Here is a 27641-nt window from a genome sequence, read left to right on the forward strand (position 1 = left end):
CCTGTAGGGTCTTAAAGGTTACATGTTGTGCACAGAGAGAAGGAGGGCCCTGACCCCCCCAGGCTTTAGATGCGGCCCTGACACACAGATGTAGAGACAGATAGAAACTAAAACCTCAACAAAATGTCTTTTTCACATCGGGTTGGACACAAAAAGGTGAACTCAGAAAATCCACCTGGAAGAACAGGACAGAAAAACTTTCCCAAAAAGAAAGAAGCTGATAAAGATGAAGAGCAGCAGAGAGGAGGAGGAGGAGGAGGAGGAGGAGGAGGAGTTGAGGCAGAGCAACTTTTGGACGCGTCTCGGTTTCACTCCTCCGTCAACCCTCCTGCTGCTCCGCGTTAAACTAATTAAACTAATGAGGGTGATTAAACCGGAGCAGATCTGCAGCCCCACATCCTCCCGGATCATTTATTTCAGGATCTGCAGGTTTTCTTTCGCCATTCTTCTGCCGTTCGTCTCTCCGGGTGGCGGACTCCGTTTCCAGCCTGGAACTCTCCCGTGAGCCGGATTTCGGCTCATTTTCATGTTTCATTCGTTTCCAGTCGGAATATTTTGCTGTTTCCAGACGCGGTCGTGCTGCTGGTCTCAGACTCGAGCATCAACCAAAGGAAAGTGATGGAGATGTTCTTTTCTTCTGCTCTCCGGCGGCTCTTCGTCGCTGAATTGTTCTTGTGTTCTGGTGTTTAGTCCGTCATCGCACTTTTCCTCCTCCACCTGGCTGAGCCGCACGGCCATTCAAACCGGAGGAAATGAAACAGTTTCACCTGGATTCTACTGCAGCTTTTTACCGCACTTTAATCCTCTTTAAGGAATAAACCCAACAGATGTTTGACTTCTGCCTGAAATCATTTTGAGGAATTTAAACCAAGAAGATTTATTATATTATTAATTAATATTATTTTTCTCTTGTTTTATCATGTTGGAGTAAAAATCCTGAACCTGTGAATGTGTATTTGATCTCCCACTTTGCTTTCCAATCTTATTTCTCACAGAATTACATTTCCCCTGGAGGTAATCTTTATTTTTCCACTGCTAGAATCATCTGTCCTTTAGGAGAGGAAATTCTGGAAGTGGTGAACGGTTCCTCACTTCATCGCCTTTGTTTCAGATCAGTTTTTAATTCAAAGCAAGGAAGGGAGAACCCTGAGAACCAGTAAGGATCTTAAAGACTCGCAAGAATGCTCGGAGGAATGCTGTAGGTCCCGGAGGGACCCTGAAAATCCCATCTCTGTGAAACTGTAGACATGCTCTTGGGACCCTGAAGAACTCTAAGGTACCCGAAGACCCTGTGAGAATTGCTATGGATCTTAAAGCGACCCTGAGACTCCCTTAAGGAATCCTAGAGAGACATACTCGGTCTTAACAGGAGTAGGGCACAGCTTTGGTCCCTGAGTTTTTTTTAATCCCAGAAATCAAAGACTCAAGGATCCACTAAGGATTCTGGAGGAAACCTGAGGAACCCTGGCCCTAACGAAGCTGAAGCCCTTGAGGATTCCAAGAGTTAAGTACTTTCAGGAGCTCTATAGGGACCCTCAAGATCCAGAGAAAATCTGGGGACCACAGAGGAACCCCAAACACGCTAGAGGAACCCTTAGAACTCCTCGGGGACCCCCCCAGAGAACCATGGGCACCCTACGGGATCTGCAGTACGCCCTGCAGGAGAAGATCGAGGAGCTGCGGCAGCGCGACACCCTGATCGACGAGCTGGAGCTGGAGCTGGATCAGAAGGATGAGCTGATCCAGCGGCTGCAGAACGAGCTGGACAAGTATCGGTCCGTGCTCCGGCCCGCCACCGCCCACCAGGTCCAGGCCCAGCAGCAGAGGCTCGTCCTGCAGCCAGACCAACACCGGAGCAAACGGCAGGCCATCTCCGCCGAGCCCACTGCCTGCAACATCAGCGACCTCAGCCACGTCACCCTGCCCTTTTACCCCAAGAGCCCACAGTAAGTCCACTTTATATGTGTGGTGTTGAAACCTTCAGAGAAGTTTGTATAAAACGATGGGAAATTTGACCGATGTATTTCTATCAGGCTAAATGTTAGCATAATACAATGCTAACAGTCAGTTCACATGTAGACCAGACCGCTCCATTGGAAGGAGTTTCATACTCCAGCTGTTACTGTCACCAAGGTTTGGAGTTTATTTTAGGCGAGAAATTCAAGTACGTAACCACTTGATCAAAAACAGTTGAAACTTTGTTGGAAGATGTGAGGACCTGCTGGCTTAGCAGGCTAACTCTTGCTAGCAGCGTCCATCTTGGGGACAAACACCTGATCTCAGCAGCTCTTTGGTAATTTACCGCTTGCGCCGATGTCTGAGATTGTGCGATGATTTTACTGGTAACGATTTCTACTTGTGGATAGAAGAAAAAATTACATAGCCCCCCTTTAAAGTTAGCATCACAAAACCTCATGTAAAGGAAAAAAAGGGTTGCCTCCACTTTAACCAAATTAGAGTGATGTAGGGAAACGCCCAGTTAGCACACCATGTGATCCCAATCGACACACCTGCAACATTGTGCAACCAGTTGTCACTCAAAAGTCTTCACTCGAGGACTCGAGGTCAAGACCCCTTGGTGTCAGTTTGTAACGCCCTTTAGCATCATTTTTGAACACTAAAAGTAGGCCGAGTATATAAATAACAGAAAAGGGTCTGGGTGGGCCAGAAACCGGACTTTCACCCAGGAGACCGGTGTTTGTTTCCTGTGTGAAACAAAAAGAAAACAGTGATTCTTTTTAGTTACGCCAGATATGTTCCGTAAGTACCGTTACTTCAGTAACGTAGTTATTTTGAACCCAACCGCAATCTTTTGCTAAACCTAACCAAACTGCAAGTTCCACAACGTTGCACACTAGTTTTATTTTGAAAGTCTATCCGTACATTGCATATTTATTATTGCTAACACAACAGTAAGGGGTTCGCAGGGTGTTAAAAAGTGATGCCAAGGAGTCTAACCGAGCGTCCATATGTGAGGAGTTGGGATGAGAACGTGTTGTTTGTTGATCTGACTGACGAAAACAGCAGAAGGCTTTCAGTTTTATGCACCATTTTACGCATAAAGTGAAGTCTTGATTAAAAAAACCAATCTCTGACTGTAGGAGACAGTCTCTTGAGGAAAGTCTTTATTCTGTAGTTTCTGGTTGTGTTTAGAGAAGAAGCAGTTTCACTGAGCTGGTTCGGATGCCCACCAGGCTCTGCTCAGTAGAGCCCGTCTGTTTGAACTCAGCAGTCTGCCGTAGTGAAAGGCTGATTAAAAGCCGGCAGATGAGTGGAGGCTGCCAGCAGAGCTCCTGCAGGCCTCCGGGCAGATTAAACTTTCAAATGTTAATGTTTCCCATCAGTCCAGACTGCTCAGGTGGGGGAGAAGGAAACAATTTATGCCCTCTAAGAGCGAACATTTAAAGTACGCTGCTCTCCAGTCTGGTTTTATTTGTTCAGGGTTTCAGACGTCTGACTCTGAGATTTCTGTGCTGCACAATAAAAACAGTCACTGTTACTCTGAAAAATCCGAGAGAGTGGAACACCGTCAGACCCTGAACCATTACTGAACACTAGACCTTCAGACGTAGTATTCAGTCGTACACTTGTACCTGCATGATGTTCAACACAACATTTGTTTCTTAAACATTACGACACTGGAAGATCAAAACAAGAGTCTGATTTGTGGAAACGTATATTACATATTAATCTAACTTTTAATAGTGCATAAGAGTATTCTGTGAAAGTGCATCTGGAGCAGCTGGTGGTAAAAAAATAAATTATATTTGCCTTTTAAATGCCAAAGATAATTAAAATAATTATCTGAAGGTGTTTTATTGGAGTAGAGCTGAGACGGTTAGTCAGTTATGGACAGAGTTGAATCCACAACAGTTTTAATAATGAAAACATTTTTAAAAGCTTCAGTCTTCTGTGAGTATGGTGGACATTTTTATTACTTTCTGACATTCTACTGTTTTATTGAGAAAATAACCATCAATTTAATCAGTAAAGAAAGTAATTATAATCGCAGCTCTTTGTTTAATCCTTACTCTGCAGCTTCTGTATGTTTTCCTGATCCATGCTGTCGGACACTAAAGACAATAAATCTTGCTGCTGATCTTTACTCCCTGTAGAATCATCGCTCAAGTTTCAGTTTTGTTTTTCTGGGTTTTTTTTTTTCACATTTATTTATACAGAGAATCAGACTGAGCCCTGTGTACAGTAAACAGATAAAAATATTCATAACAGATAGAAAAATATAATTACAAAACCCCAGACAATTTACAGGTAGCAATTACATTCATGAGGAAAGTGTTCATTCCACAGTGCTTTAACATCTCCTGTTGAAATCAGTTTAACTTTTCCTGTAAGTCATGCCAAGAATTTGCAGCATTATATTCAAGGGCAGTTTTCCCTGCTCAGAGTGGGCTCGGGGAATTTCTAAGACTAACCAATCTTTGGAATGTGTCTGATAACCACCGACTTTCCAATTAATTTTAGTGGTCAGATAGCTGGAAAGTTTCTGTGTTATAGTCTTATAGCCGAAATAATGACCAGTGCCTGGTTCTCCTGGCGACCAAAGAATCCCACCCCACTAGTGAGTATAGAAGACAGTGGTGTGTGTTGTAATTGGCACCCGTAATAAACCGCAAGGCAGCATGATAAACTGCATCAAGAGCTTTTACCACTGCAGCTGAAGCATATACAGTATGTCGCCATAGTCAAGTACTGACATGAAAGTGGCTTCTGCAACGTCCATTCTATGCTGATAAGACAGGCAAGATTTATTTCTGTAGAATAAACCAATCTTCACTCTTAGCTTCCTCACCAAAACAGTAAGATGTGTTTTAAAAGTAAACTGTTCTAAACTGTTGTGAACACGTTCTATACCAGTACCATCCAGTGTACTAATTTTAAGCTCATCCAAATGTTTTCTGGACATGGAAGAGAAGAGTATATATTTAGTTTTACTAGAAAGAGATTTTTGTAGAATTAAGAAGTCTGATTGAAGAAGAGCAAGTGTTTGAGCAAAGGATGGGGCAGTAGCATAAATGACTGTGTCATCCGCATAAAAACGATATTTACAATTTCTCACCGTGTTACAGATATCATTTATGTAGAGAGTAAACAACAAGGGACCTAATATTGAACCTTGAGGAATTCCTTTTTGAACCATATCTATATCCATTTTGAACCATATCTGACTTTGCACCATCTATTACAATGGCCTGCTTTCTATCAGTCCGATCATTTTTAAGCCATGTGCAGGTGTTACCTGTCAGACCCACCGAGGACAATTTTCTCAGCAAAATTGAATGATCAACTGTATCAAAGGCTTTTGACAAGTTAATAAAAAGAGCTGCACAAAAAGATTTTTCATCAAGTGCTTTGACAATATCATTAACAACTAAAGTAGTTGCTGTAATAGTGCTGTGCCCAAGTCTGAAGCCCGATTGATATTTACTGAGAATATCCCTTTCAGCTAAATAAGCACGAAGCTGTAAATTTACTAAGGACTTCAATATTTTAGCCTAACAGAATAATTTAGAAACTGGGTTATAGTTATCAAGGACCCTTGTGTCTCCAGCTTTGTGAAGAGGCAGCACATGGGCCACTTTCCAAACTCTGGGAATAATAGCCGTTGTTAATGTAAGGTTAAAAATATGTGTCACGGCTTCAGAAATCAGTGGGGCAGCACTGACAAGCAGACCAGGCTCCAGCCCATCCACCCCCTTGTTTTGTATTTATGGCTTAATTTACAGTGAAAGGTTTTAGTGCAAAACCTTCAGTATCAATCACAGCTTTATCATCATCACTTACTTTATTCTTGGTTCCACTTAAAGTAACCGTAGAGTTTCTTTCAAATAAAGAACCAGCTGCAATGAAATGTACATTAAATGCTTGTATAATTGCATTTTTATCAGTAACTGGTCCTGTATCTGATATCATTTCTTTTGGTAAAAGGTTGAAAGAACTGAAGAGTTTTAACTGTTTTCCAGAATTTAGCCGGATCCCCATAACAGTCCGATAAGGTGTTTACATAGTATGCTGATTTTGCCTTTCGTACAAGCTTAATGCACAGATTTGGCAGTTGCTTAAAAAACTACCAGTCAGAAATGAATGTTGATGTCCTCGCTTTCTTCCATGCCAAATTTCTTTTATACGCAGCCTCATTTAACAGTAAAACATTCTTTGTTAAAGATGTTCCAGTGTATGCATGTCAGCTTTGCAATATCGGAAAATGTGTTCCCAACGTCTTCAGCACAGACACACAGGTGTTCGTTAGTCTCTGTGCAAGACTGTCCAGGTCCAGGTTTCCGTCTCCGCTGCCCGACAGCTGCTGCCGCCACAGATCTTCATTTATACACACATGAATATGAAAGTGTGTGTGTGTGTGTCGGTGCAGAGTGGGAGGGACCCTGAGCTGATGACATGCAGGGCCGGACGGCAGTCCTGCTTTCACAGACCTCAAAGATCAGTTCTGCATTTTCTTCTCATTAAAACTCAGCTGGCAGGAAAATGTGGCAGCTTCAGGATCTTATAACAAGTCAGGAAGTTTATCTTCAATACAAAGCTAATTAGCAAACATGCTGACAGTGACAGGAGGTTAATGTTCACCATCTCAGCGAGCGTCGGCTGTGTGGAGCGATGAGGCTGCAACCCTCCTCACATTAACACATGAAACCAACGCCTGGTGCACACGAAGGGTTTTAAATCTTAACCGATGTTAAAAAAGGGGGGATCCCACAGACTCAGCGTCCAGACGCAGGACCACCCTCTGCATTTATACTGTAGGGTACAGACGCCCCCAACATTGTCTGAGAGGCAAATTGGACCCAAAATGGGCCCAGTTATCTTCTAGCGTGCATCACCTGGCTGTGCCGTCTTCTTCTTCTGCGGTGGTTTAACGGCAGCGACTGGAGAATCAGCTCCGCCAGCTGTTTATCTCCATCAGCCAATGAGCTCGTGTTCACACAGTGGTGTTCAGTCATGTTTACTTTTCAGGATTTCCTGAACATTTAGATGGAACCTTGGCTGCTGCTGATTGGTTAGAATAAAACCAGAGGCTTCAGTCTGACAGCAGCTCAACTTCTCTCTGTCTAACATTGTAAACAAACACTGCAGCCTTCACTAAATATGAAGAATCTATAACTTTCTCTATAAAAATTACACTTGTTTTTCCATTGAGCCCCTTCTGAAACCCCCAGGTGGATGTGCTGGGATTGAACGTGAGACCTCGACAGTACAGTACAGCCTCTGTGAGTCGCCTGTGACGGATGAAGTGTAAAGAACCTGTTCGGTGTGTACCTGTGCAGCAGGTGGTCCTCCTCCCTCTGGGTTTCTCATTAAGCAGACAGCAGGATGCTGCAGCAGTCAGCCGCTCCAAAGCCTCATTCAGACATCAGTGGACTCACTCGCTCTGATAACAACACGCTTTAATGTTGTGATGACGGCTCCTTCACGCGGCTCGTCTTCCTCTGGAACAGTTGAAACGATCCTTTTCTACAAACTACAGTTTATTTAACATTTTGCAACACAGGGTTATATAACGAGATGAAGTTGTTCTAAAAGCAAAGTTTACACACATGGAATATATCCAGGAGATGGGTGGATGAATAACACGTCACAGAAATAAACTATGACCAGTGGAGCAGAGCTGAGGATGAGTTAGAGTTTAAGAGTCTGATAGCTTGTTTGAAAAAGCTGCTCTGCAGTCTGGAGGTGCGGCAGCAGAAACTTCTAGATCTCTTCCCAGCATGCAGCAGGGTGAACAGGCTGTGGCTGGGTGGGTTCTTTCCTTTAGTGTCCTTTAGTGTCCTTTGGGCTCTGCAGACACCTCACCTCACAGATATCCCTGATATCACTTGGCGTGGGAATTTCTTAAGCTTCCTCAAGAATCCAGTCGTTTCTGAAGTTCCTGCAGCAGCGTGGAGATGTGAGACGACCATGTCAGGTTCTCCTGACTCCACCTCAGCTCCACTGATGGAGACACGAGTGTCTTTCTCAGCTGCTTGGTTTCTGGCTGGTTTTGAGCAGTAGCTCTGCAACATTACAAACAATTTAGTTAGCACTTGTGCTACCGTAGCAACGTTAGTTAGTAATAAACTCTCTGTAGTCATGACGTTTCTACTTCTGACAAGTGTCTGCACGTTAGAACATCCTCATTTATTCCGTGATGCTGATGCTGAATCAGTGGTGGGCTGCTTTAAATGTGCAGCAGATAGTGTTCTTTCCCCAGAGCTCAGTATAATATGTTTTTTCTGTGTGTGCATGCCAACAATAACAACCACTGTGTTGGTTTTTAATCTGCGTGGTCCGCCCACACACACACACACACACACCCTGACAGGGTTTCATTTACCAGCCCACCACTTCTGGCTGTCAGCGTCCTGCAGCCTGTGTGTGTGTGTGTGTGTGTGTGTGTGTGTGTGTGTTATTTAAAAACATAAAAGTATTACAGTAGAGTGTGTGTGGGCTGGAAACACCCACCAGCTCTCCTGCTGTCTGCAGTAACGCATCATGAGCATTTTCAGCTGGCCACAGCAGACGAGTTAATGATCAGCTGAGACTCAGCTGTCACAGATCTGCTGCTGAGAGAGGACTCTTATTGTGAAGCTGAGGACGGCCCGTCTGTCACACTGACACGGTTTCCATCCAACATCATCAGTATCATCAGCGGCTGCTGCACCGTGCAGGAAACATGATCCTGATGGTGGTTTTACTGAAGCCTTCAGTGTCCAGAGCAGGCCGGACTGTTCACCCTGTGTTGAACACTTTGTTTCAGCTACCGAGTGAAGCATCTCACTTCTATTAGATCTTTGTTTGTTTGAGAGTTGCACATGTGCAGTACCTAGGTAAGGACTACTAGCCAATCAGAAGCAGAGTAGGGCGGGTCCTGACAAGCAAGGTAGTCAGATCCAAAACGGAGCCGCATCAGTAGTGAGTCTGATCCCGAAACACAGGCACAACAACCAGAACCGGCTTCAGAACATAGACTGGATCGAGAGTTTGAGATCGGTGAGTTATTGATCTGGAGCACATTTATCTTTCGTAACGTTTGACCTGAGCTCCGTCTCCACATCACAGAACCAGCTTTATGTCCTCTGACTGCCTGGAGGGGCTCCAACGGGCCACGCCAGAGAGGTTCCTGAAGGAGAGGCTGGACGACCATCCAGCTGCGTTCAGTTCAGGAGCAGAGTTTTCTGTGGGAGACGGGAGCTCCCTTTGGGCTGGACTTCACTTTGCAAACCTGTTCCATGCGCAGAAAGATTTAGAAGTCAATGACCTCTTTAACATTTCTCATACTCGTTGCCTCGAACCATGATGAGACTCCAGCACCACGGTGTCCATGCCATGTTGGAGCTCCTGCTTTTTAATCAGCATCTGGAGGAGCCTGTGTTACTGGGAGAATGCGTCACGCCATGTGTGGAGGAGAAATGGCTGAACGAGCATAAAAATACTGACAGCGAAGCTCGCCGCAGGTGGAAGCATCACGGTGTGGTGCTGTTTCTCTTCTCACGGTACCGGCAGAATCCAAACTATCCAAGGGAGGATGAATGAGCCTGGAAGAAGAATCTGTTGTCATCCTAAACGTTCTGCATAAAAGGTGTCGGCCGGGAAGTCACTTAACCCCAGAAGAACTTCTGTGGAAGGAACTGGAGATCGAGCTTCACCAGCTGGTGTCTGGTCTTTAAATCTCGAAGGTTCAAACTCCCACCTGGTTGCGTTTTGCTACGTTTGCTCCTCCCGTCCAGACTAAAACAGCGAAAACGAAGACCTGAAACGGAGAAGTTTGAAAACGCTGCCGACCATTTTTTCATTTTAAAACTCCGGCTAGTGTTTTAGTGCAGACGGGCAAAAACAGAGGACTTTAGAAACGATGACGCCGACGCGCGCGCTCTGCTCTCTGATTGGCTCTTATCAGTCATACAAAGCAGAAACACGATGCTTTGATTTGGTGTTTTTATTCAAATATTTTGTACCGTACAAATAAGACTTACAGCCGACACTTGCACTGTGCACGTCGGCGTATTTACTTCGCAACGACTCCCAGTCATTTTCCTGCCGCCCCCGCCGCTTTTAACTCCCGTGTTCCATCCAGTAACAGTCCCAGCTCGTTATTGGTCCATGCAAAATAAAATCTGGTGCGACCCCTTGTCTGAATTACTTTATTCTTTCGCCAAATTCTTCTGTAACTACGGAACAGACCATCTGCACACGCCCAGTGTACGTGAACGGCCACTGGACGTTTTAATGTGGACGGAGATCGTCTTCGTTTAAAACCTGAGCAGTGTGGACGGGGCCTTAGCTCACGAGACTTCACGATATGTGATGAAAAGATCCTTAAACAGTATTTTAAAGATATCCTCGATGCTGAGATACAGGCGGGGGGGTGGAAATGTTTTTATTTATTTATAAGGAAACACAAAATGACAGAATCTCAGTCATTCTGTGCTGCTCTCAGATCTGTTTCTCTGCAACATCGTCCCTGCTGAGGCCTGATTTAGTCTTCCCTCCTCTTTTGTCATGTTCGCAGGGAGAGAACGGAAAACTTGGCCACAAGGAAACTGTGAAAAGAAGTTGTTAAAGTTACTGACTGCTGCGTGAATGTTTTTGGGTTGTTTTATAATCAGCAGCTTGTTTGTTTTAAGTTATTTGGGACAATTTCTTCTAAATTTTAATTGTGCTACATGTTTTCTGAATGTGCAGATAAACTGTTCTAAAGGCATTTTCTAATTTTATTTAACTACATTTCAGAATATTTTTTTAACAAATGATCCTTTAAAGAAGTGGTGGGGCCATGTCTCCAGGGTCCCCTATGGCCCCTCTGTGCTGCACACAAAGAACACATGTACAAATATTTAAACTGAGAGCAGAATAAAATAAAAAATGCATAAAACAATATATCCAGTTATTTACATATTTACCAGAAAGTAATAATTCTGTAGTGCATTTTTCTTGAATCTGTGTTTGAGTTAAACGTGTTCACAAGGAGCTGAACTGTGTTTCCTTTGATCTACATCTTACATCCTCGTAATTTACTTTTTATTCAGCCTGTTGTACCTCTTTGCTTTGTTTTCTCTCTTTCCGCCTCCTTTCCTCTCCAACCTGTAAATCAGGTTGACTCTTCAGACTGTCTTCCATTTTAATGTTTCTTTCCGCCTCCTTCCTCCCCCGTGACTCATGCAGTGAAAACACAATGGTCTGCTTCATCACCCCCTCCGTCCGCTCAGTCTGTCTTCATTCCATTCGCTTTCCTCCAGAGTCCCATTTACATGCAGATCTTTAAACCAGGCGAAATATTTCTTCCTCTGCAGATTCACCAAAATAAAACCCGGCTCTTTCAGGTGTATTTCCCCTCTTTAAACAGAGTGAGCTCTTATAAGCCAGCGTTTCAGACACAAACGTCTGCACCTCGACTCAGACGTATGGACGCACGGTCATCACCCGTTGGCCCCAGTTTTTAAGTCACCTCTGAGTCGTAGTTCAGCCCTGTGGGGTTATGTAAGAAACTTAATAGAGAAGTCAGAGTAAGGAGGTGGTTGGGGTGGACGGTGGGCCAGAAACTGGACTTTTAACCAGGAGACCAGGAGCTTTGTTTTGTGTCAGTAATGTTTAAATACATTTTCAGTCGTGATCTTTTCCTAAACCTAACCAAAAGTAAACGTTTCACAACGTTAACGACTGGTTTTATTTTGAAAGTCTAACTGGACGTTGCATGTTTATTCTGGCTAACTTGACCGTGGATCCCCACACGTTCAGAAAGGATGCTAAAGGGTAGCCAGGGCGTTAAAAAGCGACGCCAACGGGTCTGACCAGGCGCCTGTATGTGAGAAGAATTTCATTTGGGACGAAGTACAGAGCAGACTAGTCGTGTTATAGACCCACATCACACCTCAGAGCCCTGATGTCCAGACCAGCAAGACATTTGAGAGAGTTTAGTGGTTAAATATCAGCAGAGTCTCAAACTGAGCCAGTCGACAGCTGCGAGCGTTGATTTTTGGACTGTTTGTTTTTCTCTCGTCATCTTTTCAGCTCGTTTCAATTAAAATGTGCTTTATTGAGTTGACAGGAAGGAAACCTTTGGCTCTGCTGCGATATCCCCCCTCTCTCTCTCTGTAGAGAGCGCGTGGGGCTCGACCACAGCTGGCTCATGCAGCTCAGCGCTGAGCTGCTTTCATTTGTCCACGTCTGAAGGAGGAAGGAGCTGCTCCTCTTCTCTGCAGGAGTGCAGATGTGTGGCAGCAGCTGCTCAGAAAATGTGCCATTATAACGCAATCATTGAGAATTTACATTCATTAACTTCAATTTTACACCTAATGTGGGATTTTTCATCAGGATAAACCTGAGACCGAACTTTGAATCACTGTTGCTGCAGTAGAAAGTGTAAAAACTGTAAATGATAAAGGAGCAGCTGAGGGGAGGAGAGATCGCTTTCATCTCTGACCGTTTGCAGAATCCCACGGACATTTGTAACAACACCAGAACTTCAGCCTGCTTATTATTATTAGTGTTATGAAGAACCGCGTGATATCTGTGCAGCACCTGCCGGCTCCATCAGCCCACATCACAGAGCGTCTGAGGTCGGCAGAGGGTCGGCTCTCTGGCTTTAAGCTGAAGAAAACATCAGTAAATGTTAAAGTTGTTCATCAAACTGCTCTCGAGCAGAAGCTGTGACAGAAACTCTGTCATCAAACTGATAAACCGTCTTTCAGAGGCCGAACGAGACGCAGGTTTGACTCTGGAAACTGGAGAGCAGGTGGAGTTTTGGTGCTCGTTCAGATGCGCTCAGACGTTAATAAATCGCACACATACAGTCATTTCATGGTTCACCTGACTGCTGAGTCCAGGCCCTCGCCTGCCTGCGTGATGATGATAATAAACTTTATTTGTGCAGCACTTGGTTACAAAGTGCTTTACAGAACCAAAGAAACGTGTGCAGTAAAGCAGCACGAACTATAAAAAGCTTTCCTGGTTTTCACATATTCTTGTATCATTATTGTACGTTGTGTATTTTAAATGTACCGTTCACAGTAAATCTTAAAGTATTTATAAATCATATGTCACATGAAGCGTAGACACAGCAGAACTGTCCTGCTCACGAAGGACCCAGACAGAAACATTCTGCTTTTCCTCTGATCAGACATTCAAATAAATTCAACACTAACTGCAGCCACTCAGGTCACTTTACCCTGAATTCAGTCTGGAAGGCAGAGCCTCCTTTTTTTTTTTTCAGCAGTCCTTTGTTCATCAACTATAAACGACTCTCTCTCCTCTCCTTGTCTCCTCTCCTTGTCTCCTCCCCTTGTCTCCTCGTCTCAGGTCGAAGGACATGATTAAGGAGGCCATCTTGGATAACGACTTCATGAAGAACCTGGAGCTGTCTCAGATCCAGGAGATCGTGGACTGCATGTACCCGGTGGATTATGGGAAAGACGCGTGCATCATCGAAGAGGGCGACGTGGGCTCTCTGGTGTACGTGATGGAAGGTGAGCGGACTCGTCACATGATAACTGTTGAGAAGAGACACAAGCCGCCGGGCTGTAGTCCTGGGACCTGGTCTTAGTCTCTGCAAAGTCTGGAGGGTCTTTGACTGACTTGTCTTTGTCTCCAGACTTGGTTTTTTGTTTTAGACTTGGACAGTTCTCGCTTGCTAGTTTCCAACTGACGCAGTTGTGATTTCCCACCCAGCAGCCACGTGTTTAAAGAGCACTTGTTTCCATCTGAGGGGAGTGCTGCTCCTAAATGTCGGTGTGTTGTTATCTTGAGGCAGCAGAAAGTTTTTCACCGTCACTTCATTGATTATTAAAATCCCCCCAAACGCGGATCGGTCCGGATCTGATGTTAATTCATGACTCTTCTCCACAGAAAGTCCAGGTTCATCCGGTGAACCCGTCTCAGTGATTTCAGAAGCTAAAAGTTGGATTCTGTTTCCTCTGTCCCGTCATGTCGACTTCAGAACTACAGCTTTTAGTTTTGCTGCTTAAATGCCCCTCGATATTCGCTGTGACTTTGCTGCACGTGGAAACGTGACAGCAGCCTCTCTGACCATGAAAGGAAACGGTTAAAGAAAAGATTCCTACATCATTAAAAGCCAGAATAAAGACTCCGGTGTGAGGGAGAGTGTCTAATAACGCAGCGCACTGAGGGTCCTAGAGGAGCCGGCGTCTGCTCAGGTGTTATATCACGTCCACCCCCCCTCTGCCGTGAGTCTGCAGTTCAATCAGTCAGCTGATGGATTAATAATCCGCCATTATAGCAGCAATGCGCCAATGAACCATGCGCCCGACACACTGACCGTTCTTCACTGTTAAACGCCCCTAATGCAAGCGGGGCCCAGAGTTCCTACCAAGAAATTCACTTTTTGCACGGAGCAATTTGCTCACCTTTGCCTTCACATGAGATCTTGCATTGTTCCGTATTGTAGAATTGTCTCTGTGTCCTGTCTTGTCGAGCGTCATCGGAGTCACGTGACCTCAAACAGCGAATCGCAGCGCGCCGAGCTGATCGTGATCCGGCAGCTCGCAGAGAGGCTTCACGTCCGAACGTGCCGGCGGACGACAGAAGCGGCTCGTGTTGCTGAGCTGGACTCTGGAACCCGACTTTGTCTCTGTGCTGAAGGGTCTAGAGAAAATGGAGGTTCTGCACTGCGGTCAGTCTCAAACAACAGTTCGGTTTGCAGCTGTTTTTAGACGAAGCGAGAAGACGTGCAGACGGAGATTACAGAGAGACTTTTGTAATTGGCTTCCTTTGGGTTCTCTTTCATTTCTGCCTCGTTTGGTTTTCCTTCCTGATCGTTTCTCAGTAGATTTTCTCTCTTTAATGTAAATGTGTTTGCTTTAGAAACAAGCTCATCGACTATTTGTCTTCCTTTTCTCTAATTAGATGATGATTTTGTGCTTGTTAGAAGAAAATGAGGAAGTGAGGCGACCTGGAAACTGAAGGGCCACCTTTTCTTTTTAATGAGACGCTGGATGAAGTTCTGCAGAGGCTCTTTGTGACATTTCCAGCTGGAATACAGAAAAGTGTGAGAAGTTTCCCGGAGCGCCGTTCGACCTTTAGCGCCGAGCTTTCTCGGCTGCCGGTCGTCTCCCAGGAACTGTTGCGTAACGTGTCAGAACGCCTGAAGGTTTCTGAACGCTCACCTCGCCTTCAGCTTCTTCCTCATGAGTCCACATCACAAACAGGTTCTACACCTCCTCCCTGCAGCAGCTGATCAGTTACTTTGCGGCTGTCGGCCGGAAACCTTCTGCAGCAACGCTGTGTTCTGGGGGGGTTTGGGTTAAATAAGAACATCGAGTGACGTTAAAAAAAAGGAAGTCACCCATCCCGGGGTGTACAGCCGGGGACTTTGAGACAGAGAGGCCTTAACGTGAGCGCCGCGGGGGGGGTGCAGTTATTTTAATTTTTTGTACTTGTAAACAGTCGATTTCATTATGATGAAGACCTTCAAGAATCTTCTTATGACACCTGCCTCTTAAGTTTGTAGTTGGTCAGAACACTCAAATGTAGTTAAATATAATCAAAAACTGCAAAGTAGAGCAGTGTGTTTGCATAAAAATCACCTCCCTCTCTCTGGCTCAGCTTCATCCGTGCAGCTACAGATGAATGTTCAGGACATCGTCTCTCGCTGTTTCTATTGTCGTCCTCCTCTTCTTGTTCAGCTGTTGCCGATAATATATATAAATATATAATTTAGCCTGAATGCCTGCACACAACTGCATATATAAATAATCTCAGGTTATAATAAACGCATTACTCATCGGTGCCTGTGCTGGCTCTGCCAAGCAACAGGTCGGTTCATTTGGCGTTTAGCCAACCTGCACAGTCCTCCTGTGAGCGCGACTGGTTGTTTGTCTGTGTGTGGCCCTGCGATGGACTGGCGGCCTGTCCGGGGTGGACCCCGCCTTTCGCCCGATGTCCGCTGGGCTCCAGCGACCCTGTACGCAGGAGAAGCGGCTGACGATGGGTGGAAGTTTATGCAGTTTGATTACCTTTAGGAAAAGATCAATGTTTGACTTAAATTACGTAAGTTTCATAACTTCAGTGTTAGTTTCACACGGGAAACAAACACCGGCCTCCTCGTCTCGTTTCTGGCCCGCCAACCAGCTCCTCACTCTGACTGTTATCTATAGTAACTCTTCTAGCGTTGAACAGTGCCGTGTGCGCTGAACGACACCATGAAGATCAGCGTATAAAAAAGTTGTACTGTGTAAACCAGTCAGACAGCCAGGAGCCAAGCGGACGCCGGCGTGCTGTGGAAACGTGCCAGTCACATTACTGTTGGCGTGTCGCTGCGCATCTTTAGCGAGAAATCAGAAATTCAATCATCAGTGCTTTACATTCAGCCTTTGCAGATGTATTTTTGATGCAGTTCCACACACGCCAGGAGCAGTCGGGCGCTCGTGTCGAGCTCGAGGACGCGTCGTCAGGAGCCCCTGAAGCCGGGTCCTTGTCTCTCTCTGAGCAGCGGTGGTATATTTAGCGCTGTTTGAGGTTCGAGTGTTACATAAGAAGCCTGTTTATAACGGGTGGGTGTCGGTGTGTTTGGAGGCAGAAGGACTCAGCGCAGGTTCGTTCGGACAGATCAGATGTGAAAACTGCTTCATGGATTAAAAGAGTTTCAGTAACTGTCTCCACCCCTCGCTGGGGGTCGACGCGGCCTTTCAGAGGAACCTTCAGATCCGCCCACAGTCAGACTGCCATGTTGCGTTTTCCAGGACATTTTAAAATCTTTTTGTGTCGGAGTTTCTGGACAACAATCCTCCAGATGGCCAATCCTCCGAGCCGGTGGGCGGCGGCGAGCGGTGCGAACCAACTGATGACATTTATATCTAAGTAAAAAGCTGCTGGGTGGATAATACTACATGCTGAATCTGAGTCCTCACGAGCTGAGAAACATCTTTTTGTCACATTTTGTGAAAAAGGGATGAAAGCTCATTAGCAAATGAATAAAATAACTTGTTTTTTGTATGGAGTCTGGTGTGGGCAGGCGAACTGTGTGTGTGTGTGTGTGTGTGTGTGTGTGTGTGTCCAGCTCAGACTAAGTGGGTCAGTCTCTGTAGTGGGCGAGAGAGCTACAGAGAGAGAGAGAGAGAGCTGAGGATGATGTCACAGTGATGTCATCAGACGTGGCTGTTCCAGCAGGGAGGTTCTAAGGAAATACTAAAGTAATAATACCACCGTGTAGTACACTGCTTTCAAAATGTACTAAAAATAAAAAGTACTCATTATGCAGAGTAATATACATGATATTACTAGATTATAAGTATTGAAGCTACTTTACTTCATCATCCGTCCTCAGCACAGAAACAACAACACAGAACCTTATTATGGGGAAAGAGAAAGTAAATAGCTTTGCACCAAGAAATGAAAACGCTTCGAGAAAGGTTTATTTGCACAATAAGAAAACACGTTAAATGTAGAAGAAAGAAATGTGCGTTGTCCAAAAAGTAGTAAGTAAGTAAAAAAAAGTAAAACGACCCAAAAACGATCAGTAACTTTAACAGAATCTGCGCTGCAGCTCGTATTTTCTAAAAACGCATGCTGAAGATCATTAAAAAAGTTGTTTCATGTGAGCCCTTGTGTCTCAACCCAAAGTGACGCCCTTGGACCCGTAAATACGACCTCTAGTGGCTTTACAACGGCCGCAAAGAGTGACGTATTATAAATCTGAGGCTCCAGGATTTCACAAATATTAACACAAATTCAACAAATCCCCGTGACTTCAGTCCGACCGACCAATCACCACAACGTTCCCGCTGAACGTTGGCACCCGTCCGCAAACTCGTGTGCGATACCAACGTCTCACATTTACCTCCGACAACAACAGCAAAGGGCCGTGAAGACCAGGATCCAGATCTTCTTCACCAAAGCGGGGAACTGTTCTGCAGAACGTGCAGCGTCGTGGTCGAACGCAAAGGAAACCGTCTCCTGACAGAACGTCAGAAACACATGGAGAAACTCTGAGACACAGGCTGCAAGAACTTCGCACATTTTTAGAAAAGCTGCTCAAAAATCCTGAAAAAGGCCTCGAGATCCTGGAGGGTCTGGAAACAGGCAGACAGTCCGTGTGAGGAGGAGGGACGGGCCAAACCCTGGACTTTCACTTCGGAGAAAGGTGTTCGAGTTTTAACTTAAACCACGATGCTTTCCTGAAGTACTCAAGAGAAGTACAAGACTTACTCGAGTAAATGTACTCAGCTACTTTCCACCACTGCAGCTACTGAACGGACGTGAAATAAAATCCCTGGTTTATTTCTCAGTGACGACGGCGAGCGTTAAAAATAACCTGCAGAGAGAAATCTGGGAGAGAGACAAATAAAAACGAGAGAAGAACAAAAGCAGATTTATGTTGTGATGATTTGATCAACAGCCGGAGTGTGTGTGTGTGCGTGTGCGTGTGCGTGTGTGTGTGTGTGTGTGTGTGTGTGTGCGTGTGTGTGTGAGTGCGTGTGTGTGTGCGTGGGGGGGGGGGGGGGCGCAGATGGCAGCTAAATATAACGACTTCTGTCACAGGAAGAGGAAGTGATCCCTAAAAACAGACCACAACGAAGATTGATAGATAGGTTGTGTGTGTGTGTGTGTGTGTGTGTGTGTGTGTGTGTGTTATAAATCTCACTAATTCCGTGTTTGGAGGAAGAAACAGATGCAGCAGTTTCGTCTCATTATGTAAAGACAGGACACACACACACACACGCACACACACACACGCACTCACACACACACGCACGCACACACGCGCACACACACACATGCACGCACGCACACACACAGCTCTCTGGTGGATGCGGTTGGCATGGCAACTTGTTGGATGACCATATTTGGCATTTAAAATCTTTTCACAGTTTGCAAATTTGGATTCAGTTTATACAGGAAGAAGGAATCAAAACAGAGAAGAAGAAGAAAGCATAGAAACGGGGGATGTGAGAGGAGAGAGCGAGCGAGGAGGAAGGGAGGGAAGGAAGGAAGGAAGGAAGGAAGGAAGGAAGGGCTGCAGGGAGGATTCTCTCCATATCTGTTTGTCAGACTTCATTTAAAAAAAGGATGTAAGCTGATTAAAGTTTAAATGATTAGTTTTTGAATGGAGTCTGGTCCAGACAGACGGATGACTGTGTCTGTTGATTATAAAGCATTTGAACCTCTCCAGTTTGAGAGCAAATTTAATATTCATTTCCAAAAATACTTGTGCGCACACACTGATTGTACCTACGTGTGTGTGTCCGCCCACATCACCTACAGCTTCAATCCACTGAGCAATATGTTGTAAATATTAAATACTGCCGTGTTTGTAGATCTGTGTGTTTGTCTGACAGGGACAGAGCTACAAGTTCACTGTGCGACTACAACACCGTCTCACACCGAGCACGATTGGGCTGATCTTGAGTTTTTTTGAGGGTTTAAATCAGGGGCGACTGGCCTGAGGACTCTCTTCGCCCCTGATTTGAACCCACCTTGGATAACTTGACCAGTTTAAAATGAGCGGAGCTGCTGTGTGAGCGCCTTCCTGGGGGAGGAGCCAGCAGCGGATTCATGGGAACGTTTTGAGTGTTTGGAAGGTGTAGATTAGTGGAGCACGTGTTCAGAAGTCTCTGATTCCTCGTCGGCTGCGGAGCCGTGCGCAGAAGATAAAGCTGACCAGTTCATCTGTGTGCCTCCTTCTCAGACCGCTGCCGGAGCGCCGCTCTGATGATGAGCGGTTTGGTTAGTCGCTCCCGCGGGATGGTCACCGGAGACGGATCACATTCCACACAAACTTCTTCCTTGTCAAAACCTACGTTACCCACAATGCAACTCTCCCACTTACAGTATTGTAGGGGCATTGGGGTACGCTATGCTAGTAGCAGCTAACGTGCTAACGTAGCCTGGGGCCAGATGGGGGAGGAGACCTGGTGCATGGGGGGGTCAAACACAGGACCTGGAGTCCAGAGGCAGCTGTTCAACACTGACTTCTTATTTGAACCCAAAACAGGATCTCTTCCTGAACCTAACCAAACTGCCACCGCTTCACATCGTTACCACGTGTCAGAAAGGCGTCCTGGCAGCGTCGTGTCTACGTGAACCTGTGGCAGAAATCAGGTGTCACCGTACAGATCGCTGAGCCAATGTGCAACTTCCCAAGTGACAAGAAACGTTCCTGAACGTTCCCCAACTAACAGATGGTCGGTGGCCCCTCAGCTCCCTAATTTAAAGACTACTATAAATCATATCCAGGTGTTTCCAGCGTCTCCAGCTGTGTCCCGGTGTCACCTGGAGACGCCTGGAGACAGCGGGAGACGCCTGGAGATAGCGGGAGACGCCTGGAGACAGCGGGAGACGCCTGGAGACAGCTGGAGACGCCTGGAGACAGCTGGAGACGCCTGGACACAGCTGGACACAGCTGGAGACAGCTGGAGACAGATGGAGACAGATGGAGACAGATGGAGACGCCTGGAGACAGCTGGAGACAGCTGGAGACGCCTGGAGACAGCTGGAGACGCCTGGACACAGCTGGAGACGCCTGGACACAGCTGGAGACAGATGGAGACAGCTGGAGACGCCTGGAGACAGCTGGAGACGCCTGGAGACAGCTGGAGACAGCTGGAGACAGATGGAGACGCCTGGAGACAGCTGGAGACGCCTGGACACAGCTGGACACAGCTGGAGACGCCTGGAGACGCCCGGACACAGCTGGAGACGCCTGGAGACAGCTGGAGACGCCTGGAGACACCTGGACACAGCTGGACACAGCTGGCGATGCCTGGACACAGCTGGAGACAGATGGAGACGCCTGGAGACAGCTGGAGACGCCTGGAGACGCCTGGAGACAGCTGGAGACAGCTGGAGACGCCTGGAGACAGCTGGAGACGCCTGGACACAGCTGGACACAGCTGGGGACACAGCTGGAGACGCCTGGAGACGCCTGGACACAGCTGGACACAGCTGGAGACGCCTGGACACAGCTGGAGACGCCGGGAGACAGCTGGAGACAGCAGCAGACAGCGGGAGACGCCTGGACACAGCGGGAGACGCCGGGAGACAGCGGGAGACGCCTGGACACAGCTGGAGACACCTGGAGACACCTGGAGACGCCTGGAGACACAGCTGGAGACGCCTGGAGACACAGCTGGAGATGCGGGAGACAGCTGGAGACACCGGGAGACAGCTGGAGACTGGGAGACAGCTGGAGACACTGGGAGACACCTGGAGACAGCTGGAGACCGGGAGACACCAGGACACAGCTGGAGACGCTGGAGACGCCGGGAGACAGCTGGAGACACCGGGAGACGCCTAGAGACTGGGAGACGCCTGGAGACAGCTGGAGACACCGGGAGACGCCTAGAGACTGGGAGACGCCTGGAGACAGCTGGAGACACCGGGACACAGCTGGAGACAGCTGGAGATGCTGGAGACAGCTGGAGACACCGGGACACAGCTGGAGACAGCTGGAGACAGCTGGAGACACCGGGAGACAGCTGGAGACAGCTGGAGACCCCGGGACACAGCTGGTGACAGCTGGAGAAGCTGGAGACGCTGGAGACACCGGGACACAGCTGGAGACAGCTGGAGATGCTGGAGACACCGGGAGACACCTGGAGACTGGGAGACAGCTGGAGACGCCTGGAGACGCTGGAGACAGCTGGAGACGCCTGGAGACAGCTGGAGACACCGGGACACAGCTGGAGACAGCTGGAGATGCTGGAGACACCGGGAGACACCTGGAGACTGGGAGACAGCTGGAGACGCCTGGAGATGCCTGGAGACAGCTGGAGATGCTGGAGACACCGGGAGACACCTGGAGACTGGGAGACAGCTGGAGACGCCTGGAGATGCCTGGAGACAGCTGGAGACGCTGGAGACAGCTGGAGACGCTGGAGACATGCTGTGACTTTTACACTTTTGTAGATGATCAGTGTTAATTCAGTTTTAAGGAAAGCCAGTGCAGATGTGGGAACCTGACGACTGAACGTTTGTTAGAAACGGCACGTTATAGTAACCTAAAGTCTCCAGATCTGACTCGACGTGGTACTCTATATGGACAAAAGTCCTGGGACACCTACACCTTCTTAGCAGCTGTAACAGCTTTGTCTTTCCGTTCATCCAGGATTTGTGAGTTGACACTGATGTCAAGTTCTTCCACACCAGACTCCTCCTCCCACGCCTTCATGGACCTTGCTTTTTACACCGAGGCACAGACTTTCTCCAAACTGTTCCAACAAAGTTGAATCTTCGAAAATGTCTTGGTAAGCTTTGTGTGTAACATTTCCAACCCCAGAAAAACCTCCCCGTAGTTTATCCCTCCTCCACCCTCCTCCACCCGTTTCCTTTGTGTTCGACCACGACGCTGCACGTTCTGCACAACAGCTTCCCGCTGCGGTGAAGAAGACCTGGATCCTGGCCTTCGCGCTCCTTTGTGTTGTTGGTAAATGTGAGACGTAGGTGATGCACACGTCCGCAGCGTCTTCTCAACGAGGACGTGAGTTTGCTGACGGGTGCCGACGTTCAGCAGGAAACGGCGATGAGAGGTCAGGTTTGCGCTGAATTCACAGGATTTGTTGAAAGTTTTAATATTTGTGATCACAACGTTGTGAGATCCTGGAGGGGCTGGATTACAGCACCACAGTCAAATTCAGGTCTTGAGAACGAGCCATTCTCTCTAAATGTTTGCAAAGCAGGTCTGCCTGGCCGGGTGCTGGTTCATGCACCTGTGGGAAAGGGACTGGATGAAACGCCTGACTGACTTCTTATCAGTTTGCTGTGATCGGTATTCATCATGTTCTCAGTTGTATTGTGATGAACTGAAGTCGTGTCCTGCAGGTTATTATTATTGTTGTGTAAAGCTCTAAAACATAAACCTACTTGACACTAAACAGATTTCTGATCCCCGCATGTGACGGTGGATCAGCGGCTGTAATGTGATCGCTCTACGCGATCGCCTGACTGAAGCTCAAACTTTCCCTTTGTGCAGGTCTGCTGAAGCTGGAGAGAGCTGGCTCTGTGATGGAGTCATCTCTGCTGAGAGTTTCTCTCCTTTAGCTTCCTGCTGACGGCCCGTCAGAGCGGCTGAAAAACTCTCCAGCTGCTTTAATGAGTTTAGAAAACCGAAGTCAAACGTCAAACAGTTGAGTGGATGCAAATTGAATCGTTTTAAGCGCTTGTGTGTCTCAGTTTGGAGCAACAAAGACAGAAATCAGTGTAACTGGAGGAGCTCTCACTCTGATCTGCGCTGTTTGTCATTATTACAGTCAAATTAACCCACAGCTCCCGGCTCAGGCTGACACTTAAATCCCCTGCAGGGACTTCAGAGAGTCTGATTGTACCGGTTTAGCATTTCCACGCTCTCTGGTCCTTCTGATTACAAACAGTTGTTGTAGGTTCCTTCTCTTCTCTGAAGCAAGATGTTTTGCGCCTCCTGGCACTTTGTGTTCTCGGTTTTTTAACTTCAGTCAGGATCTTTTCGGCAGCCGTTGCTTGTTTGGAGCACACGTGTGCTGCATGGAGGAGTTTTTGCAAAGTCAGTGATATGTAAACTTGATAATGTCTGCTCACACATCCTTTAAACAATAATTAAGATATTATGGTTGATTCAGATCGCACACCCCTCGTTATGTGAGGGTCGACTTCTGCATCCTAATTTGTCGTGTGCTAATATCCTTTCTGAAGATAACCTTCGGTCTCAGATATGAAATCTAATATTTGTTGCTTCATGTTTTAGTTGGACAGACACGTGAAGCAGCAGCGTTTTATATTCTGCACATTAAAAGGGTTTAAAACCAGAGTGCACTCACGACACACAATACTACACAGCCTGTGAGGTACAAACTGTAGTACTGTACCAGTCCCAGTGCATACCTGCCTCCTGCGGCAGCTGCAGTTTTACAGGAACCAGACTCTCTCTCTCTCTCGCTCTGTGGTAGTCGGTCGCCCACGCTGTTCCCTTAGCTGTTCTATCACCCTCTGTCCACCTTCTCTGTGAAATGATAAACTGATAAACACATTTTCTTGAGTTCCACCTGTGATTCCTCCTCTGATGTGTCAGAATGTTGTACGGTTATCATTAATCTCTGCTGGGGGGGTGATTACATGAACTCATGCCGCTGCAGAACTCCTTAATGACAATAAACATGTAATTGATCCACCTGTGTGCTCCATCATATCACAGTGAAACAGAGTGGAACTGACTTCCTGTCATCTACCTGAGACCCAGCTGAAGAGATAATTAAACATCCTCCTGCTAATGAGGAGGAAAAATATAGTCACTCTTTTTTAAATTAATGTAAACACAACGTTTCCTAAATTATTATTAATAGTTTAGGCTGCAGAAAATGATTCGCTATATATACCTGCCGGACTTCAGACGGAGACGCTATATATACCTGCCGGACTTCAGACGGAGACGCTATATATACCTGCCGGACTTCAGACGGAGACGCTATATATACCTGCCGGACTTCAGACGGAGACGCTATATATACCTGCCGGACTTCAGACGGAGACGCTATATATACCTGCCGGACTTCAGACGGAGACGCTATATATACCTGCCGGACTTCAGACGGAGACGCTATATATACCTGCCGGACTTCAGACGGAGACGCTATATATACCTGCCGGACTTCAGACGGAGACGCTATATATACCTGTCTCTGACTTCAGACGGAGACGCTATATATACCTGCCGGACTTCAGACGGAGACGTTATATATACCTGTCTCTGACTTCAGACGGAGACGCTATATATACCTGCCGGACTTCAGACGGAGACGCTATATATACCTGCCGGACTTCAGACGGAGACGCTATATATACCTCTCTGACTTCAGACGGAGACACTATATATACCTGCCGGACTTCAGACGGAGACGTTATATATACCTCTCTCTGACTTCAGACGGAGACGCTATATATACCTGCCGGACTTCAGACGGAGACGCTATATATACCTCTCTCTGACTTCAGACGGAGACACTATATATACCTGCCGGACTTCAGACGGAGACGTTATATATACCTCTCTCTGACTTCAGACGGAGACGCTATATATACCTGCCGGACTTCAGACGGAGACGCTATATATACCTGCCGGACTTCAGACGGAGACGCTATATATACCTGCCGGACTTCAGACGGAGACGTTATATATACCTCTCTCTGACTTCAGACGGAGACGCTATATATACCTGCCGGACTTCAGACGGAGACGTTATATATACCTGCCGGACTTCAGACGGAGACGTTATATATACCTCTCTCTGACTTCAGACGGAGACGCTATATACCTGCCGGACTTCAGACGGAGACGTTATATATACCTGCCGGACTTCAGACGGAGACGCTATATACCTGCCGGACTTCAGACGGAGACATTATATATACCTGCCGGACTTCAGACGGAGACGCTATATATACCTGCCGGACTTCAGACGGAGACGCTATATATACCTGCCGGACTTCAGACGGAGACGCTATATATACCTGCCGGACTTCAGACGGAGACGCTATATATACCTGCCGGACTTCAGACGGAGACGCTATATATACCTGCCGGACTTCAGACGGAGACGTATATATACCTGCCGGACTTCAGACGGAGACGCTATATATACCTGCCGGACTTCAGACGGAGACGCTATATATACCTGTCTCTGACTTCAGACGGAGACATTATATATACCTGTCTCTGACCTCAGACGGAGACATTATATATACCTGTCCCGGACTTCAGACGGAGACATTATATATACCTGTCTCTGACTTCAGACGGAGACATTATATATACCTGTCTCTGACTTCAGACGGAGACATTATATATACCTGTCTCTGACTTCAGACGGAGACATTATATATACCTGTCTCTGACTTCAGACGGAGACATTATATATACCTGTCTCTGACCTCAGACGGAGACATTATATATACCTGTCTCTGACTTCAGACGGAGACATTATATATACCTGTCTCTGACTTCAGACGGAGACATTATATATACCTGTCTCTGACTTCAGACGGAGACATTATATATACCTGTCTCTGACTTCAGACGGAGACATTATATATACCTGTCTCTGACTTCAGACGGAGACATTATATATACCTGTCCCGGACTTCAGACGGAGACATTATATATACCTGTCTCTGACTTCAGACGGAGACGCTATATATACCTGTCTCTGACCTCAGACGGAGACACTGTTTGACTGTTTGTGTCTCAGGTTTACTAATCTGCGGCTCAGCTGGGACGCTGCCTGCTCCTCTGACTGAACTGTAGTATTTGTGTTGTTGTGAGTCACCGCTGTGCTGATGACGCTGACATTTCCAGTTTCCTGCCGTACGCATGAATCCATCTTCGTCAGTATTAGTTTGAAATGTCAGATGCTGAACGTGGACAGCTGAGACATATGATGACAGGAAACACTGACACGCACAAACATCTGCGACAGAGACGCTGCACATGTCAGTGTGGTATTAGTAGTTTAATGAAGTAGATGATCTAAACCTAACTGAACTTTAAGCACAGTGTTTTCACGCCATGAAACAGACAGATGACGTTCTGCTGATGGTGACGTCAGATCGTCACCATCAGAAAATATTTTGTTGTTGAATTTGGAGAAATCATCGACTGTCTGCTGGAACGCCGTATCGTCATGTGAGCAGCCATCGCCCTTCTGAACAACCTCAACCACCTCTTTACTCTGTCTTTTCTGTATTTAAGTAATTAATTAATTCAATTTATTTTTAATAGTTTTATTTGTTTTTTTTGTGGAGCACTTTGTACCTCAGTTTTGAAAGGTGCTCAATACATAAAGTTATTATTATCATTACTGGGTGCGGATGCTGCAAGCACCCTATGTTATTATTACTGAATCTATCTCTTTGAGATAAAGCCTGACAGGCGGAGGTAGCAGAGGTCAGGCAGGGTTTACCTTCCCTTTGTTTTACCGCTACAGCCCTGATTACTGAACACGTTACAGCCTGTCAAACCAGAAATATGTTAAAACAACAACTTAGTAATTAATATAAATGTTCTGATTGTACAAAACCTTGACTGACATGTGAAGCTGAGTAAATGATTCAGCTCTGTGTCCTCCTGACTAATGAAAGCAGATGATCTTTGATATGCAAAATCCCTCGTTTATCTTCACACACACACACACACACACACACACACACACACACACACACACACACACACACTGGCCACCTGTCATTTCCTTTTGTGTGTAATCCAACACTCAAATAAAATAATGAAAGCACATCTGAGAGATTTATTTAGTTTCAGTGTGTCGAAGCAGCACAATAAACACATTTGTTCCCATCACACACACACACACACACACACACACCAGCTGATCACCAGCCGATCACTTCAAACTACACATCATATTTATTTGTGTTTATTTGTTTCAGGCTATAAAAAGATTTACAGCACCTGACCCGAACCCTGAGGAGGGACTCCGGCCCAACTTCTGCGTCTTTAAACCTTAAAGCTGCTGGAAGGATATTATTTTCAACCAAAAAGCTGTTTTTTTGTGTGTTTTTGATGTTTTTTCTGCTGATCTGTTGTAAATCTGCTGACAGCTGGAGCAGACAGGACAAAGCAGAACGGCTGCTGAGCTTCTATCCATCTATCTAACGTTCAGTGTCAACAGCTTGTTCAGTTCCTGTTTAAACCTTCCAAA

At 46.4% G+C, this 27641-nt stretch overlaps 1 protein-coding gene across 3 annotated transcripts in view; it reads left to right on the forward strand.

Annotated features, from left to right (window-relative positions):
- Window positions 1–27641, forward strand: part of LOC119915867 (cGMP-dependent protein kinase 1-like) — a 59900-nt gene that overhangs the window by 2604 nt on the left and 29655 nt on the right. Inside the window, exons 2-3 of one of the 3 annotated variants that reach the window (XM_038735659.1) lie at window positions 1112–1946; window positions 13306–13472. In XM_038735659.1, the coding sequence (XP_038591587.1) occupies window positions 1627–1946; window positions 13306–13472 (487 nt within the window). In that variant the 5' untranslated portion in view covers window positions 1112–1626. Of the gene's footprint in view, window positions 1–300; window positions 1947–13305; window positions 13473–27641 lie in introns of those variants that run through there. The other 2 variants (XM_038735658.1, XM_038735660.1) reach the window with 2 other exon arrangements.

This window comes from Micropterus salmoides, unplaced genomic scaffold, assembly GCF_014851395.1.
Source record: "Micropterus salmoides isolate LMB-PRFRI ecotype aquatic unplaced genomic scaffold, ASM1485139v1 Ms_hic_scaffold_21, whole genome shotgun sequence".
In the NCBI taxonomy this organism is placed as follows: Eukaryota; Metazoa; Chordata; class Actinopteri; order Centrarchiformes; family Centrarchidae; genus Micropterus; species Micropterus salmoides.